This window comes from Phalacrocorax carbo, chromosome 2 (genome assembly GCF_963921805.1).
Source record: "Phalacrocorax carbo chromosome 2, bPhaCar2.1, whole genome shotgun sequence".
Classification (NCBI taxonomy): Eukaryota; Metazoa; Chordata; class Aves; order Suliformes; family Phalacrocoracidae; genus Phalacrocorax; species Phalacrocorax carbo.
In genome coordinates this window covers 91,450,036-91,469,999 of record NC_087514.1, presented here as the reverse complement: position 1 = coordinate 91,469,999, position 19,964 = coordinate 91,450,036, and the positions used below count along the sequence as shown (strand labels likewise).

At 40.2% G+C, this 19,964-nt stretch overlaps 1 protein-coding gene across 1 annotated transcript in view; it reads right to left on the bottom strand.

Annotated features, from left to right (window-relative positions):
* The window catches only part of PHLPP1 (PH domain and leucine rich repeat protein phosphatase 1), a 144,292-nt gene that overhangs the window by 59,901 nt on the left and 64,427 nt on the right, over nucleotides 1-19,964 (bottom strand). Inside the window, exons 2-3 of the mRNA XM_064443468.1 lie at nucleotides 6,221-6,417; nucleotides 4,226-4,351 (exon numbers count right to left, since the gene is read on the bottom strand). Coding sequence (XP_064299538.1) covers nucleotides 4,226-4,351; nucleotides 6,221-6,417 — 323 coding nt within the window. The remainder of the gene's footprint in view (nucleotides 1-4,225; nucleotides 4,352-6,220; nucleotides 6,418-19,964) is intronic.

Below are 19,964 nucleotides of genomic sequence, written 5' to 3'. Positions count from 1 at the left end.
CACCTAAGCCCTACACAACAGCTTATTCCCCACTAAACACACTGTCATTACAGCCACAACTGTACAACTAAGCCTGTGAAGTGGTCACTGGTGTGCACACACACGGCTGCGTGCCTGTACATCTCTACCTATCGACATGGATAGTGCAGCCACGCACAGGCAGCTTATGTGAGGCAGTCATGCATTATTTATAGCCCTTGCCTCTCATCACCTCTTTTCCTCTACCAGCCCAGTTGAACCAAGCACTAAAGCAGGAAACAATTGTCACATGAAGCTGTTGACATACTTCCTGCTCTTCTAAAGCCACAGGGGGAGAAGTTCTGCAGGGTCAGATAACCCATCTCAGCACGCCCAGCAATGCACGCTATTTCCAAGAAGATAAAATTCTGTACTACGTCCCTCCTTAAGCTCTGCAATACTGAATTTCTGAAGCAGACATTGACATCCCGTTCAAATTGTATGCCTTGGAACATGGAGTTCTGATAACCCTTTTTACTCTGGCCAAACCATCCATGTCATGAGTTGTGTAGTAGTCAACATTTACACAGCAATTTCACATGTTGAAAAACATTAAACTAAGTTTAGCTGTTAGAAGTGCCAAAGAGCAGGAGCTTGCTACCACACCCCAAATACAAGCCTCACGACAGCAAGTTCCACCACTCAGTAAACACCTTACACATAAAACCTCTCTCTCTTCTGCTGCATTAATGGTGTAGCTTTTTAGGTGTTGGAACTGGCAAATGAGGAAACAGTGAAGAGGGCGTGACGAGGGCTTAACTGTAGCACATTCTTTGTCCATCCTTTCACATTTGACATTCAAGTAGTAAACAGTTGCAGATCAGAATTGCTCAGCAAGTAATTTTGAGCGAGTTCCAAAACCATCATGCCATCTTTACATAGACAAAATTCTTTAAAGCCATGAAAATGTCCCTTTCTTCCCCTTCCACTCCCCTCCCAGTTGCATCAGCTTATTTTTCAATATTGGGCAAAAGAACGAACATATTAGATCACAAAGGACAAATTTTTTCTTGTTGTTTTCCTTCTGAGCTTCCTTAATTAGGACTCCCGTATTTGGAAAGTAAAAGGAAAGAAATGCACTGTGGTATAGCACTTTCAATATTAACGAACAAACCACATATCCAGCTTTTAAAAATATTCTGTTTGAGGCTAAATCAGCATATCTAAAAGTGACCTATTTGGAGTAAGTATGTCACCAAGTTTGATATTTAGGTCAGTATTTGTGCAATAATTCCAGTCCATCCTGAAAACGGCAGTTCTGTTCACCTCAGGACACACACATACAGGGAAACTGACCTGAACACCTATTCACAAACCCCTTGCAAAAATTTACTGGGGGAGAGCACGAGAGCTGTCTTGGCTAAGATAGATTTCACTGTTAGAATGAATCAGATTATACAGGACCGATGCTCATTTGTAATTACATTGAGCTCAAGTCTCTGCAAACACAAATTCAAAACTTCTCTAGCATACATATATTTATTGCAGGAGTGATGCGTTGGGATTTGCCTCATTCTGGAACACCACTAAACGGTCAACTTTGCCAATATTCTGTGGGGAGAAAGACTGCAGAGCAAGCATTCTTTGCAAAGTCTCCTTTCAAGATTAAGCTTGTTGCTTAGAAGTTAAAATAACATCATCTTCTAGCTCTTTTGAAGTTCGCAGAAGACAGACATGAAAATTCTTTTCATAGTTAAAACCTGAATTGAGCAATTTTAATGAAATATTTTACCCAGGGATCTCCTTCTGCATTAAAATTTGTAATTAAAGCTTTCATTACACTTTTAAGTATCAGAAGCCTCAGTTTTCAGCAGCGTTCATCAGGAACCTGAAAGACTGCAGAAAAACTTCCACTGAACATAAGTTAACACGAATGTCAGTTTCAAAACAAATGCCACTAAATAACATCTACATTTAAAATAGTCTTAAATATTATTCATACTAATTCACAAAAGTGCAAGTACTATATAAACCCCCACGATTAAAGAGAATCTGTAAGCATCATGTGACCTAGCCCATAACAAGCAACTAGAAGCTCAGAGTGAGAGAACCATAGCATTTCCCTTCCTAAATTTGCTTGCCTTTAGACCTACAATGCTTTGCATGGTATCTTTTGGGTTAGCAAGAATATTTCAACTGCTTTGAACTCGAGCAGCTTCCGAACACCTGAGGCAGGGTATCTCAGATAAACGTTGGGGTTTTTTCCTGCGTGAGAACACTAGCTTGCCTGAACTACAGAGCTGAAAATGAAACTTTTTCTCATTTATTTGAGCATGTAAATCAGGGACAATGCACCTTACAATTAAGCACTTGGACACGAATACCATCAGCTGGAAGAAATTTGAGTTACTTCTGCAGCATTACTAGTTTCTCTGTTTCTGTTCTTCAGAAACAGTGTTACTGCACAGTACTTCCCACACAACTGCCTTGCATACAATCATGCTTGTCTCTGTTTTTCAGTCTAAGGATAGAAAACCCAAACATTTAAAAAAAAAAAAAAAAGGCAATTTGAAGTACTGTTCCGAAATCCATGAATCCAGAATGCCAAGCCTCAGTTTTTGGGGCTGGGGGTTGGGGAAAATAAAGCATCATTTTTTCCTCTAAGAATGTTTTACCAACAGAAAGAACAGCATAGCAAGCTTCTTCAGTTCTGACAGTCTGAAAAGACACTTGAAACTATGTATTTTCTTTCTACTCTTATATAAGAAAAATGGGAGGATATCATGAGTGCATGGGGATATGTTCTCATGCTGGCTATCATCCCAACGCTGTTAGTCATTTGGGTGAACCAGAGAGAAAGAGAGAAGCACAGCATGGCACAGAACAAGCTCATGCTGCCAGTAATTCAGAGGGGGTTTCTGGCCATTTATCTCTACTTCTGAAGTTCATTGTTTGCCACTGTTTTTCTCACTCATTAGATTTGCCTTTCATTTATCTGATGTCAAAGCCTCTGGAGATGAAAGGGCGCTACTCTCCCAGAGAGCGCCACAAAGCACCAAGAACTCAAAAACCTGATAGACCATGCCTCACCGTCTCATAAAACATGCCTTGGGGATTTTTACCTTGAGGCTTAACAGACCTGAGCAGGGATGCCAAAACAGTGTCTTTAAAAATTTTAAAGCTTACTTTAAAAAAAACCTAAAGGACATTTTAAATGATGTGTGTGTTGGGAGGTGCAAGTGTTACTGCTCAAATAGTTTGACATAATAATCAAACCTCTTAAAAAAAGCCCACAATCCAGGCTTTACCACTGGCAATAAGCTGGATAACACATTATTGGAATCTAAAAAGACAGAACAGATCTAGAGTGCCATAAGTATCTCTAAGTAATACTACATAAAACCATGTTGCTTTGCCATAACAAAGAGCATGAACAGACAGCTCTATGATGCATAAAACTAAGGGACAGTTTAGGCCCACCTAGAAAACCAGAGAGTGCTGACAGCACAGCAAGAGAACCTGCGTGTTAAAAATAAAATATGAAAAAATCAGATAAATAAATTACTTCAGAGATGATTTATCAAAAAAGTGCCAGCGATTAAAAGACAACACAGGTAATTGCAAAGACAACCTTTCAACAACAAAAACTGGAACTGAGGACCTAATCTCCCATAATAAATTGTGCTCTAAGCACAGTATAAAATTTAGTTTATGAAGGCTCTAGTTAGTATTTTAAGCATTTTCTTATTAAAAAAAAGAAATCAAACAGTTGTAAAACTAAAGAAAGATTCAGCAACATTTCAAGTAAGATAAAAAAATTCCTTAATTCTAAGAACTTATTTAATCTTTAGGCTCTGTGTAGGGAATTAATTAAAAAAAATTCGGACACTATTTTAGGTTTTATTAACACTGAAATAAAGCTTTTTAAACGTAAATTTTGAGAGTTGTATTTGTCATCCTTTTTGTTCTAATGATCTCACTCCATCCGTCTGGCTGGATCGTGATGATAAAAGGGAGCAAGTCCAGCACAGCACTTTGCTTACGTAACCATGGTAGAAAGAAGTCTTAGTATAAACACAGAAAAATTCACCTCTCTATTGCCTGTTATCAAGAGCTCCCAAACTGAGGTTTTTTTGTGCGCCACTAACAGCAGTAGGAGTTCATGATAATGAACCCAGAAGAACGACTACATCACTGCATGGAGAACACAGAACTGGGGGAAACACTACAAACATCCCATTCAGGCAGGAGTTAGCACTGTTCTCACCTTTGATGCTTGACGAAGCCATCGCAAATACTCAGTGAAGTTATCGAAACAAATGTAGTAGGTCTGGCTTTGAGGTCCAGAGGAGCTAAATGCTAAACAGTGCTGGTGCTTTTTCACTTCTTCCACCTACAGTAGAGACACAAAACTGTTAGTGAAAGAGTCAAAAGCCTCTTTACAGACCTCCCCAGGGCAAAGTTAAAGTGTGCCCAAAAGAAAGCTCTTCAAGTAGAGTCAGACTAACCCTCTCAATCACTCAAGCTGGATCTTGGCTGTCAAATATTCATGAAATCTACACAAGGAAGGAATAAGAACAGAAGGATGAAGGAACCAAAGGAGCAAAACACCAAAAACGTCAATATTTTAAGAGAGACTTAGCACCATAAAAGGTTTCCCAGTGAAACATATTTAAGGCTGTCTTTATACAGCTTAAAGAAGTACAATTTATACCCCTGGTTATTAAAAACAGGCTTAACAAAATGCTTCTCTTACAGCCCAATTAAATTCTTTGGCATTTCTCAACTTGCTAAAAAACACCCAGAATACATCATTCTGCTACCATACATGAGAAGTCCCACACAACTTATGGTCTCAGTGTTCAGCACTGCATTCTGGAAAGCCTTTGCAAACCAGGAAGTGCAGAGTATTTATGGGGTTGAGGAAGAATATTTTTGAGTGCTAATTTAAAAAACACTTAGTTCTGTGCCAAGCATCCTCCTCCCAAGCTTTGTCAGCAGAACCCCTGAGTACATTTTTCTCAGCTTGTTTCTCCTTTTCTTTTAAAATTTGTTGTCAACTTTCTGCTTAACACAGTCTGCATGTTTTACATTACACGAGGCATTTCTGTGCAAAAACAACTTAGACATTCCATGCTAAGCAATTACAAATGGCACACGATCTCTACTCTTCTTAAATTTTTTTTTTTAAAAAAAACTTTTCTCATCTCAAAGATAAGGCCGATGGGGACCTCAATCCTATCCTCTCCAGTGTACTACAGCCAGGAATACAATTCACTGTCAGAGTAATAATGAATCAACTTTAGTCTACATATGAAGCTTTTTTTATCTCCCAATGACTTTTAAGAATTAAACTTATCAGTATGCAATGTAAAAGAATGCTACTTCAGGTGTCTATTCACCCTCAAGCTAATGATTCTCTTCCCATTACCTTAGCTAATCAATCCAATAATAGTGTTCTGAAACACTGGGCTGAAATAGTAATGTTGTAGTCTTACTGTCTTCACTAAGGTTTCACAGAATCACAGAATGGTTGAGGTGGGAAGGGACCTCTGGAGGTCATCTGGTCCAACGCCCCTACTCAAGCAGGGCCACCTAGAGCTATTTAACCAGGACTGTGTCCAAATGGCTTTTGAATATCTCCAAGGAGGGAGACTCCACAACCTCTCTGGGCAACGTATGCCAGAGCTCAGTCACCCTTACAGTGAAAAAAGTTTTCCTTGTGTTCAGACTGGACCTCCTGTGTTTCAGATGTAATCAATCAGAAAACAGTCCAGTTTCAGCTTTTCACAAGTAAAAATGTTAGTTGCTCTTAGCTTGCATGAGACCACAACTCATACAATGCTGAGCACTCAGAAAACCCCGATGTTGAAAATAAGCCCCTGCCCTTATTGCTTAACTTTCAGACCTTAGAGTAACCCAGCATGGATAAAAACTGGATGAAGAGGCGTGGCACAGATCACACACAGTACAGGTGCACGTATCCTTTGGCTGTGTACTATTACACATATAAAACATTTAACACTGCACACATGAAGAGGAAACAATGTGTTGCCTTTGCTTTTCTTTAGCATCTTAATCCAAGTGTTGTAAATTGTGAAATATGACTCTGACCACAATCAACAGTCATTTACATACTTTCATAACCCCATTTACAGAAACAAGCTTTTGAGGGGCTAAGAATCACGATAACTGAATGCAATTTTCTCTGCAAAAAGAGATGGAGGTTAAGCAAGCAAATACATAAAATAAAATATCTTACTTTTCCACCAATTAAAGGGAGGACATGCATCTTTCCAGTCTGACTTTCTTTTACTGATGAGACAATTAGGCATGTTCCACAAAGGATAGCTTGGCGTCTTGTCCATCTGTTGACTGGCAAATGTATTTTCCCTTTCCGAACATTGTACATTCCTGAGAGCTGAATCCGTTCGGAGCTGCCAATGCTGTGGGGCTTTCCTGAAATAGAAACAAAAGCATCCACTTAATCATGGAAAATCTTTGCCTCTTTCACTCAAGTCATCCTGAGACTTTATCAGCAAATTTTTAAACTACAGACTGCAGCATGACAAATAAAACACAGCTTCAAAACCATGCAGGCAGGTAATTTAGTATCAGCTTCAGAACAGGCTTCTTTCATAGGTAGAAGTATGTGACAGGTTGGTATCATGGAGAGTAGACTACAGTCTTGCAGTACACAAAATAATCTGCAATAGTCACAGAAGTACCAATTAATGGGACCAGTCTTCTCTATGGGACCTGGAAATCAAATGTTCATCCTCAGCAGTAATTAACTGGTTACAGCTGAGTTCACATTGACTGTCTGGCAACTGCAAAAGGGGGTGATGTAGTGCATGCTAACCCACACCTTTGCACTTCCACGTCTCTTCTGGGCATCCTTAAGGTCATAGTTTGAATAGCTTCAATAGCTTCCCAAAGAACACATTTCTCTCCAGCCCACCCTGTTCAGTCCAAACCCCACAGCTGAGGTAGTGCCCTCAGCCACAACATAAACAGATGCAACCCAGATGAAACCCCTCAAAGACCCTGCTTCAGTCCGAGCAGAGCTTTGGAAAGAGTGAAGCTCTTTTGTCTGTATTGCAATGAATTCACTATTTATAATAATTCATATTATTAAGCAAGACTGCCAATTAGACCAAATCTGTTAAATGACTGTAAATGCCTCAGATTCTACTAATGTAATCTATTAGTAAGGTTCTGCTCTATAGAAACCATCATTAAGAGTGGCAACACAGAGACAAGCATCTCTTGTCTCTACTCTTACAGGACCATGATTTTTAGGGGATGAACAGAAAGCAGCACAATTTACTCATTCTAATCTGAAGTATTTATCCACATCAAGTTACTCTCTCAATCTTTAGGCATTCCAGCCCAGATCTGAGTCATCCAAATATACTAAGTCTTCTGCAATCAGAGACAAGAGGTAACCACATTCAGGTTAAACGAGTTGAAGTTTCTGGAAGAATACCAGTGTTGGTGAAACTTTGGAAGACAGCTCCTCTGGATAAACAAAGCAAAGGCTACGTTAATTCCAAGTAACTTCCCCATTATGATAAAAGATAAATCACTCCTTTTCCTACACTAATCTTTACCCAAATTCTTAAAAAAAAAAACTCAAGGAATTAATGACCAGTTAGGACTCCAGAAAAGCAGAGAGTTGATCCTGCCTAACCCTGATATTTCAGACCTGTGCCAATTAAACTGCAGCGATGACAAGTGCTGTACACTATTACTCCAACTTGCTAGTACTCCTGCTTTTATGACAGCTCATTTGTCTCAATGAGTCTGCTCTTGCCTTCAAATTATCCATGGGAAGAGAGAAGACACCTACCACATGGCCTACCCACTGCCATTCTCCCACCCTGCCTACCCTGTGCCAATTCTTGCCCTTATCTTTAAAACCAGCTTCCTTGAATCTTCCTGCTGGTTTAATGAGCCAAGGCTTGGCATAGTTACCCTCAAGCCTTGCTCTGCTCTAATAAACACTAGCATTTAGGCTACCGATGTCTGCCAGTTTGGATCTGAAGGAACATCACTGTTGCTTGAAGCTAAAAACCTGAAACTTTAATGCCTGCAAGGTATCAGCATCTAATACAGAAATAGCCGCCCCAAGAAAGCAGTCATTTCACTGCCAAGCGAATTTAAATCCAAGAACAGAAGCTGTGGATAAACACGTTGCCCAACAAAATAGAGGGGAACAGGGGATGTCCATTCTACACAAAGCTACAGAAAAACAGATAGGGAATACAAGTGAGTAAAATACAGCAACTCAGCCTTAATTAAACACAAAAGCTGACTCAAACTTTACATTTGGAATATGAAAAATGTGGTTGCAACAATAAAATCTCTTTAATCGAGCAAAAAGTGCCAGATAAGTATTAATAGTATGGTTGTATAAGCAATAGTTGTCAGGTGTGTGGGTAGTTTCACCTCAAAAATGATGTTTTACAGTCATCTTCCGGAACCTGTTTCTGGCTGTATACTCTGATTTCACTGGAAAAAGCACAGCCCACCGCTGACTGAACCCCTTAGGACTGCAAAGCACAACCTCAATCCCTTGGGAAGCCAAGCTCATTTAGCATTTCAGTATAGCCAAATGCAACTTTACCTATCCAGGAACAAAGGGTATAATTCACACTTAATATGGGCAGGCTTGTGTCCTGGAAAACACCAAGCCTCAGAAGTTCTTCAGAATTATGTGGCTAACAAAGAGGACGAGCTCCTGCTACAGTGCGGCAGCCAAGAGGCTTGGCAGGAAACACAACAGCATTCAGGAGCAACAGAGAAGTAATGTTACCCTGCCCAGTCTAGTGGTAAAACAACTACCACAGTGGGTGCCCACACTTCAAAGGGTGCTGAAAAATTAGTTTTCAGAAAAATTATGGAGTGGGGGTGGGGGAGGAAATCAGAAGCCTGAGAAACCTGCTTCCTAAGACCAGACTCTCTTGGACTAGCTCCATGAACCTGTAAAACCATGCAGAAGTCTCTAAAAGGCAGTTCTTCAAATTTCTTTCACAGAGTTCGTAAGTCGCAAGTCACAAGTCACAGTAACAATGAGTATTGTCAGTAAATATTTACTAGAAAAGCCAGTACAGAGCCATCACTAGAAGTATTCATGCTAGGTATGAACTGTACTTTCTCTCAGACTTTGGATTTGATGGGAAAGTTACCATGGTAAGAATCTTCAGTTATTCCTACAGAGAGACATAGATAGAGATACAAATACACATGTATATAAAAACTTCTATATAAAATGTATATAAAAATTTTTATATAAACAACAGCCCCTTCAAACTAAGAATTTAAGGTGCTTCTTCCCAGTAAGTACTGCCCCTTGCTACATAAAAGCTAGAAGATTCCCAATGAGAACATACAGAAACAAATTTTGGGCCTATTTCATTAAAGCAAATGGTTTCTCTCTTCCTATTCTTGTCTACTTCACTATATAACCAACCATCTGGTTGGACCAGATGATCTTTCGAGGTCCCTTCCAACCTGGGCTCTTCCACAAGTCTATGATTCTGTAACTTGAAAAACCCATGTTTAATATTGGATCACATGTATTTGCCCGAGACGCAATCTGCTCACATATCATTCAGGTTTTTTTCCTGCTAAAGGTTTGTAATCATTGAGATTTGGGAGTATCACAGTGTTCTATTATCATGCAGGCAGGATGGGGAGGAAGTCAAAACCCATTGGGTTATTTTGATTTTAAGTAGAGGTTCTTCAAGGACATACCAACTAGTCATGGAACCAGATCCCTAAATCCACAGAAGTTTTGCAGGTAACTGTGAGCAAAAGCTGTTTGACAAGAAGCAGCCTTGCTTACTGAAAGATAAACTTGGACAGACTGCAGCTTTAAAGAGCTCAGTTATTTGCTGCCAGGAGAGCATAAAAGCAGGAAAAGTTTAAATGAGAGTAAGCTCTGCCACAACAGAAGTGGGATGGCACTTGGAAACACTGTGAAGTGAATGCAGCACTGGCTGCTCCTTACTCCAGGGAGGAAAACAGCAGGTAGCAGAGTCTCTCACCACCCCACAGCACAGCTGCTGCAAGAGGACTCATCCCTGACATGCTGGGGAGCAGAGGACAAGGAAAGGGCACAGAAGTGTACCTGCCTTTTCTATGGCCTGGAAAATAATAAAGTAAGAAGGCAAATGACCTTTTCTTCCAAGTTTACAGGAGGGATGGGGCAATTTGGACTTCACCGAAATGCCTTCAGGCTAAGAATCAAAGACCACAAATTATGGCATAACCATAGCACCACCTCCAAAAATCAGTTGGCTTTGAGGTAACCTACCAGTGCCAGTAAAAGCATCAGGAATTCTGAGATTACCTTCCTCAACCTGTCTTGCAGACCTCCATCTCAAGATTCAGAAGACAGCACAAGATTCATATTGAGATTTTTCTTCAGTTTTAACTATACCCAAAGGGAGCAGATGCGTTTGCATGGGAACCTGTAATATTATACTGAAGCCAATGCAGATATGCAATACAGTCATGCAGATAAAATGGTAACGATGAACCTTTGTGACTTGAAACACAAATTTGAAACCTGCCAAAAACTTACAAGATAATTATTGTTGCCTCAGAGTGGAGGCAAATATGCCAAAACGTCTAGGAGAGTCACATACCAGAAAATGTTTTTCACATGCTAAACCCAACCAGAGCAGTTTGAGTATCTTAGCAAGAAACCATAAAAAGATTATTTTTCACTCCTGTCAGGACTCCAAGACTACAGCAACTCCTAAGCACCCCCACAACAGGACTTTTGTTCTGTGCGAGGCATTAGAAGAGATGCCTCAAGGAATTATGAGCAGACCACTCATTTGGCTATCTTGACATTCATGGTTGAATTACTCTCAGTTTTAGCTTGTCCCAAGTCCTGGAGGGAAAGTAGTGGTACTGAGAACAGGGACAGAGAAAAGCAGGGAATTTGACTGAAATGGTGGGACTGTTGTTGGAACCATGAACCCTATGGTACTTCACAGGAAGCATGGATAAATGGCTGGTGTCCCATCCATGATGTTAAAGAACTAAGACCTCACCACAAGCAGCCAGAGGAAGCTCTGGATACACAACACACTGACATCCCGCCTAGTGAAAAGACTTCAAACCTTATTAAATAAATACCCACAGCCACTTGCTTTGGATTCTGGAGTAAAGCTCTTTATCCCAGCGATGGAAGGCATATGGAATACATTACCATCAGAAGTTATAAAATACCAGCTCATTATGGGACATAAAAGTACTTGGAAAAAAACTCTCTGCAGCTCTACGGCTGATTAAGTTGCAAGTACTTATTATTCCCCCCTGTTTGAAAAGTACAGCCAATAAAGTCTGCCTCTAAAGAACGATTTAAGACATTACCAAAATAAGAGCAGGGAAAAGCGTTGACATAAGAAACGCGTTCACTTCTGTGCAGCAGGTCTTATTTTTATTACTAATATTGGTCTGACCAAATGAAAACTAAAAATTCTCCAAGACCTGCATGGCGCAGCCAGCCCAGCCAGCTGGAGAGACTGCCTGCCCTGAGCCACCTTGGGTATTCACCAGTGGTAAGAGCAGCTTAGTTATTCAGTAGGAATAATGTCTAAGTTTGAGGCTTAAATGACTGAATGACTCTGAGTGCCTAATTGGAGATGTCCTTTTCCAGCTACAGCTGGGCCAGCTACAGAGGTTGTCATCCTCATCTGGACACTGTTGGGCCCCTGGCCCCGGGCCAGCACTGCATCAACCGCTCCTCATAAGCTGTCCCTAAGCCCTTTCAGACAAAACAGGCTGCTTTAATTTCTTGCATCTCTTTTTGACTGAGAGGCCTTAGGGACAGCTCACGGTGAGTAGTTCAGCGTGGAGAGCAGAGGAATGGCACGCCAGGGTCAGAGCTGTAACACAGTGGCTGCTGCTTGGAGAGGATATGTAATTAAACCCAGCCACAGCTTCCACCCAGGCCATTTCAGAAATAAGATATTTCGCACGCTAACACTACGTGAACATCAAGTCTTGTATGCATTGGAGAAAAATAAAGCCCTAAAACCACCAGTCAGTTTTGAGGACTTTGGTCTGGATCCACTAAGGAAAGCCAGACTATTTCCTAGCTGGCAGGGCGAAATCAGTGGGGTGGGTGGCAGCCTTTAGTTCACACCTGGAGCACCATCCCCACCATGCCTCTGAACTGAACACCTCGCACCCGCCTTGCCTGCAAATTGAGGCTCAGAACTGGTCTCACCTAAATATAAATGCAAAGAGGCCTCAGTTAGCTCAAAACACTAAAAGCCCTTGAGTGTTTTTGCCCACCCTTCAGGAAACTGCCTCAATAGCTAGTACTGAACCCTTACTGTCAGATCATTCTGCAGATTTCTACTTTTGCCCAAACCCTTTCATTAAATACAGAGGAAGCTACTGCCTGCAATGGTTTTGAAGCTTCTCAGTCATTTAGGGCTGCTTCCCCTTGCATTCTTTTCAAACTAAGGACAGCAGTGATGACTTCAGGCAAGGCACAGTGCAATGAATTGTATAAAAATAAACCAGCAAGCTGGAGTTAAAAAACAAAGAGGGCAAAGGAATCAGAAAAGCAGAAGTAAAAACTCTGAAACTATTGTATTATTGTATTGCTCTCATCTTTATTTTGAGCTTACGAAGAAAGCCTACTTACAGTTACATGCTTATTAGAAGTATTTTTCCTTCTGAATGTCTGCACTACCATAATTTAAGAACAAAGGCACATAATTAGCAGGTTTTATATTTAACTGAGACCAAGGATTCACCTTGTAGTCTCTACCAGCAACCAAATGAAGATGATTTTGTAAAGGTAACAGACCAAGTGTATATATACATATAGCAAAGTTTCACCTGGCAAACCATTCTAAAAACAGCAGTTGAATTTTTGCACTCAAATCTACTTAGGCTCTTAAAAATTCCTGTAAGATTTAACACAAGGCTGCCGACTGATTTTGTGTTGCTCTGTGGAAGAGGGACTCGGTCACCATTATGCTGTTCTTATGGGCATAAAACTGTTAGCACAGACTTTACTCATTACAGTCCTCGTTTTGCTGCGCTCTGTATTAATATGTAGCTGGAAGAAGCCCTGAAGTGGTTAAGTTTCTTTTAGGAATTAGCACGACTACTTGAAGGCGGTTACCTTTTCACCTGAGAAACAAAAGCAGACCACAAATGTTGGATTTTACTGAACTGTATTAACATCTTTTTCAAGAAAAGTTCACTGCGAGACAGAACTGGCAGAGTAGAAGACAGACAAGCCTTTAGTCTCTGTGAAATATATTCTTACTTTACTGAAGATCATCCTTAGAAGACAAGCATTATTGCTAAATGATGTGATAAAATAAAACATAGTTACTAGTTTTATAGCAGTAATCTTGCCTTCCACTTATATTAAATCCTCACTGGAGGAAAGTTTTGTATGAATTTTATAACGCAGAAAACACCCCTCTCTTCTTCCCCACTAAGACACAGTTCAGTGTTTGTTTACTTGATCATTCCCTGTACCTTGTTCTCACAAGACTCGCCACCTCCACAGAGGAGCCCTAAAACCACGGGATCAACACTTAAAGACACCATAGGCAAAATTTAACAAAAATTACTTTTTTTGAAAAGCATTTATATCGTGTTACATATTTATCTGTGGAAAATGGCTACAACAGCTTTACTGTCAAAAACTATATATCAACCTGCATAAGCCAAAAGCTTCTGAAGAACAACTTAACAGTGATTGAGCAGAATTCATCTGAGAGTCATTGTTAACCAGCACGACTAGGACGACTAATAAAGGCAACAGGCTAAAGTAGGCTATGTGGCAGTGAACAGGACACTACTTCCAATTAAACACAAGCACGCACAGTGGAAGTTCATCTGGATTACTGTGTAGAGGCAGCAAACCTAAAGCCTTCGAACCCAATTGTTCTGGCTTTAACAAGTGAATTCCAGGTCTAGCTGCTCCAGTATATTTTGACATCTTTTACAGTTGAGCAGAGCATGCATAAGCAAAACCCCCAAACCACAACCCCCTCAAACAAATTGAAAACCCACCTGTTCTTAAACTCTTCATCCTGTCTATCCCCACAGACCACTACTGCAGCTGAAACACAGGTCCTTCACATTCAAACTTTTAAGCCCTTCACATTCCTACCCACCTCACTTGTCTGCAGGAAATTCAAGCAAGTTACATGCAGGCAGGTTTGTTTATTTCAGCAAAACAATGAGGCTCTCAAGGCGCCCTTGATGTCTGAGTTCTGCTTGAATTAGAAATAGAATGGGGTGTAGGCCAAATTCTGTTGTTATGTCCAAATACTTCATTCTGAACAAAGCTCATAAAGGGAACAGAGCTGCCTGCTCTTCAGCAGCAAAACTCAATACCAACTCCTTTGGGAAAGCACCATATGCCACCTCTGCAAGGAAAAATAACTGAAAAAATCCTGAGAAGGAAACGTCAAGAAAAAAATGTCATCTTCCTCCTGTACTTTCACAAAGTTGTTAAAAAGCTGCAATATTGGTCTAGAGGCTTCCAGGAAGTACTATCTAAACCAACTTTCTCATCTGGAACTTAGAATTCATTTAAGGAAGCTACTGAATAAGTTCTTCTACCAAGTATTTTTGCTCAAAGTAAATTTAAAACCAAGAGGATTTTTGCCAGTATCTGATCACATCCCTTACATATAATTATAAAAAGAATACTTAAGCAACACATTTCAAATTATCCCTTATTAAGATGGCCTTGGGAAACTCAACTTTCTGAGTAGTTTTACACTTGTATGCACTGATATTGAAGAAGTGAAAATTTAACAGGTGGGGCCAAAAAGCTACACCATACAAACTTGCCAGCAGTGCCACAACTTACATAAAAGCATGTACAGCTTCTGCAGGATGGGACCCAATGACTGCTCACTGATCTTTCCCCTTTCTGCCCAACTCAGCCCCCATAAAGCACAGCTGAACAAAATGCTGGAAATGCACATTTATTTTTGTGAAGTCATGCAAAATTGAATTCTGCTTGTTATACTCCCAATGCACAATAAAGCCACAAGCATAGTAAAATCCCTGGCATCCCAAAGGATGCTTACCCTGTCTAAAGCAATTGTTCTATTGGCAAAAGCTCTGAGCTAACCAACAGTTTTAGGCAAAGCTGGAGCCTTGATGGAATTCAAGAGCAAAATTACACTGATAAAGCCTGAAAGCTGCTGTTAACTTCAGTGGAGTTATCAGTGTTAGATGCTCAACATGAAGTACAGCAGTGTAAGCTTAAAATCAGTATTTGAGCATACACTCCTCTGAGGAGGAACAAAGACAGCCCCTGGCAGAAGTTCATCTGTATGTCTCAGTACTACTACAGAAAGATAGAAACCCACACTCCTTACCAGCAGAAGTTGAGCAAACCTCCCTTCACCCCTGCACCTACCTGTCTTGCCCTGAGGATGGAAGATGTGGCTAGTCAAACGTTTTTTAAAAAGCGACAGAGGAACAAGTATACACACTAGGTCAAGGATTGTCTCATATCAGCTTCATATATAAACACAAATGCCATATTTCAATGTATTCTAGACTAAAATTCCACCAACTGCAAGATGACTAAACTGTTTTGTGCATTAAAGGTATTCAAGTTCCAAGTACAATGATTTTCTCTTTCCTCTTTCATGAGGAGAAACAAGTCAAGTATTCTGCAACATATCTAAAAGCATGCGGTATTCTATATCCTTGTAAAGGTAAAGCATTTGAAGTATAACACTTCCTACAATAGACTATTGTACCAGCATTATTGTATAGATCAAAATCTAAATTCAAGTTTTACCACAGGACCCAGCTGATAAGCAGCTTATGTCAAAACAATTCTGTACAGTATTGCAAAGCTATTACTAGCATATCTCAATTAAGTCTAGTTTTAAAAAAAATCCCAAATAATTGTGCTATGGAACAATACTTTAAAGATGTACATGCTGTCTGGTCAAGTCCCTCTAAAGTTTAGCACTGTAAAAAGAAGGCCAGAATGCTGGGTTTGGAATTGTCAGCACCTGCAATCAAAAGCCACATGACCTTATAAATAAAAAAAGGAACTAGCAGGTAAAAATTGACTGCCTTAAATTGCACAAAAGAGAAAAATACAAAGGCCAGAAGAAACAGCGCAAGCACATTACTCAGAGAACTTATTAAACACTAAACATTTCAAATTCAGCTTCATTAACATGAGATTTCCATGCTGTGACTAGAAGGAATTCTGGCTGGGTAATGTCCCTATAAGCCAATCTTACTCCATCAGATCAGCCAGTCTGCTCATAACTTGCTAGGTAAGCTTAGTTCATACATTTTGTGTCTATACCTTGGCTGCCTTCCCCACATAACAGCAGCCAATATTTGTGTGTGCACATGATTTTATGTAGTATGTTTACACAAAATTTTTGAAATAGCTAGTCAAAGAAGAGCCTTTTGGGTTTGCATCTCGGAGTTCAGTAAGTGGCACTGAGTACATCTTCAGCTGAAAGTGAGAGCCGCAAAAAGCCAGGAGCGCTCTCTTTGGTTGCCTCTCTCTCCTACAACCACATAGCTAGAGACCATTCCTAACAACACCCCTAACAGCCCCTCTTTTTCACTTGTCTCTTATCAGCAAGAGCAGCTTCAAAGAATCACACAGAAGCCTGGATGATGGAAAAGGAGAGACAGGATCAGCAGCTACCCTTGGAAAGCTTCGCTATCCTGATTTTTGCCTGCTGACAAACTTCTTTTGTTGCTGAAGAACATGCACCCTTAGATTCATTCTAAACCAACTTCTGTCATTCAAGTTTGCTTTTTTAAAATTTACATGACAAAGGTTGGATTATGTTGGCGTACATTAAACTTGTATGTCAACACATGAAAATACCCAGCAGTAAAAGGCAACTTGTATCAAAACTACTTCAGACTGCATTCCCGGGGAGGGGGGGGAGGGAAGAGAGAGACAAGAAAAGGAAAGCTGACTTTATAAAGTGAGAAGAAGGAAACAGTGAGGAGCGAGAGATATGCATCATGAAGAAACATGAAAGGGAACATTTTTCCAATGCCTTTCTACCCTTGGAAACAGAGGCAGAGAAGATTTATCACATGCTCACAGATATCAGGTTTGACACTGTTTCTTCTCTTTTCTGCCGCAGAGACTGGAAGTAACTGGATAGCATATGGGAATTGTCTAGGACTGCATGTCATATGGTTTCATCACAAAGGAGAGGAAAAAACCAGAAGAGATTGGCTTTTTCCATTCCCTTTTTGAATTAAACCAACTATCACACATCTGAGTCATCCCCAAACCCATCAGTTTTCTGTCCAAAGCACTCCAAGGCTCTGCAAAAGGACGATCACAAGTGCTAGCTCATAAGGCTGACTATACTCTAAGGTTTCTTGTTTCATGCTACATATCCCGGTAGGAAAAATGTTGAAAATTTCCACACCCATAGCGAGAGGAGAAAAAGCCTATACAAAGGTCCAGTTTTACAAGTACAGAGTCTGATTTAGAGCTCCTGACGCCTCTTTTAAGTCAGGAAGTTATCTAGGAGAAATCAAAACAAGTTCGTAAATTCAGCTTTGACAGGAAAGTGAGTGCGCTAAAAACAACCCCAGGAACTTGAGAATTCATCAGAGCACCACTTCAACTCTGGTTCATGACAATTTTAGAAAGGGATCCGTAAATACTCCGTATGAGTACTTTGTATAACACTGGTAGGATCAACTTGCAGCTGGGGCTACTTGTCAAAGCTTTCTCCTCTCAGTGAAAATACCCAGAAGAGTCTGAAGTGCCTACATATATCTGCAGACCCCATCCTGAAAGCTGAGCACCTTCTTTACTGGCATTTGAATCCAAGACCTCTCAATACCAAGAGAAAAGAGCAGTCCAGCTAGACAGCATTCAGTGTAATACATAGCACAAGCAAGCCTGTTTAAGTATATTGATCGTGGTCAGACCATAACAGTATTTCATTTTTTCTGCCACAGAAATGAATGCATTCTCTACCATTGGAAAAAAAATATTGTGGCTCTAGTGACATTGTATTTAAACTGTTTACTTCAAAAAAAGCAGAGCAACTCAAACTGTTCCACCCTCCATCCATGTCCAATACTAGCATCTAAAAACAAACAAAAAACTCTCCTAACAAAAACAAAACCACTCCCCTTCAATGCACATCATTTTAGAGTTCAGCACATATTAATCTTATTAAAAGCGTATTGAACCCTCCACCCTGTCATCAGGGGAAAAGCCTAAAATAAGCAACATCTTATTTAAGAAGGCTCTCCATTTTGATCCACCCAGTCTAACTGACCAATTGTATTAAGTGCCTGGGTCCTCACAAAGGAACAGATCACATCACGTTTGTTTGTCTGAAAGCCATTTCACAAGTAACCTCCATGCAGAGGAATGCAGATGGGCCGGCCTTTACAGCCATGTACCCTACTGGCAGAGGTCCTCTCCTGTGCTATCTCACCAACCGCTTCACTAAACCAAACAGAGAGAAGGAACAAGGGGAGGTCGATCACAATCCCCTCCTTTGCTCTCCCCTTCCCAGAGACCTACTGCATGACTGGATACAGCAATATGTCCACATTATAAAGGCATTCTTTGGAGATTGTCGCTAGAGCTGATCCCTCTAAAACATGTATGAACCTTGTCAGAAAAACCACAGGAAAAGTTTGTGATGCTCTCTCATTCACAAAGATTTGCAGGATTAAGTTTTAAATGTATTTGCATAGATTTTTAAAAGAATCCTTCCCAAGATACTATCTTTTTTATTCCTCTGCCCACTCACCCTCCTTTGCGGGAGAATTGAGACTCCTGAAGATGATTTATTTTTTTTTTTTTTTTTTACACTATCTATTTATGTTCCAAATATATTCATCTCCACCCCAGCAAGAAAGGGAAGGAAGAGGTCAAGGATACAATATACTTGCAAGCTGTTTTTTAATCCTCTGAATTGTCAGCACTTTAGTTTCATTTACAATATTGCAGCAATAAGACTTTGTTCAGTGAAATTTATTATTAGGAGCAAAGCAATCAATTTTAATTACAACTGAACTATTTGCTTTGCACAAAGAAAGCATCTTGGGTACAAAATGCCAAACATTGCCAACCTCCAATCTAGTATCATTCTATTACACTTCAGATCAGTAGTATTCATATTGGTGATTTTTTTTTTTAATGGAAGTTTCATATACGGTATTGCCAAGTTAACCAATTTAATAGATACTCTTATTTCTAGGCATTTTTAGTAGTAGAAGATTTCTAGATAGCTAGACAGATCACGTTCAGCTATATAAAGGACAATGAGACTTAAGCTGAAACACCATTACATTATTCAATGGAATGTTTTTACCAAAAACTGTAAAAGATGAAGAAAGCAATCAGATTTATTTTCTCCTCTTTTCATTCATATTCTGGATATGCACAAACCTCAGAATGAAGGATGTTTGCTTGAAAAGAGCTTCCCTCAAATCTTAAGCAAAAACAAGCAGAAAGAGAAGAAAACACTTCAGATCATACATTGACTAGCATACGTTCACAAAGTGCGAAGGCATACAGAAGGAGGTGGCACTAAGAAAGGACGCTGCAAGAAAAGGAATTGAACATAATTATTTTATCAGCAACAATTTAAATTAAGCTTGTTCAACAGCTGATGAAACTCACGGCGCAGTGTAGGATACAGGGGACTCACATGAGTCCCCAGAACAGGTACGTTACTCTGCCCACACAAGAAACAAACCTAAATTAGTGTTGGTAAACACAACTCAGGGCATCAGGCAACAGGCCAAGTTTGCTGAATCTCCCCTCGGCCAGTTCCCCACAGAAAACAGGGAACAGCTGCTCAGTCAGCTATCACCGCCCAAATAACTGAATCTGTGCGCTCTTATAACTGAGCCGGGAACTGCTATTGCCGCCGTCATACGGGGCTGCATGTGCACATCTGCCTGTGCGCACATGTGTGTAAGGGGAGAAGGACGAGGCCCTGAAAGCAGGC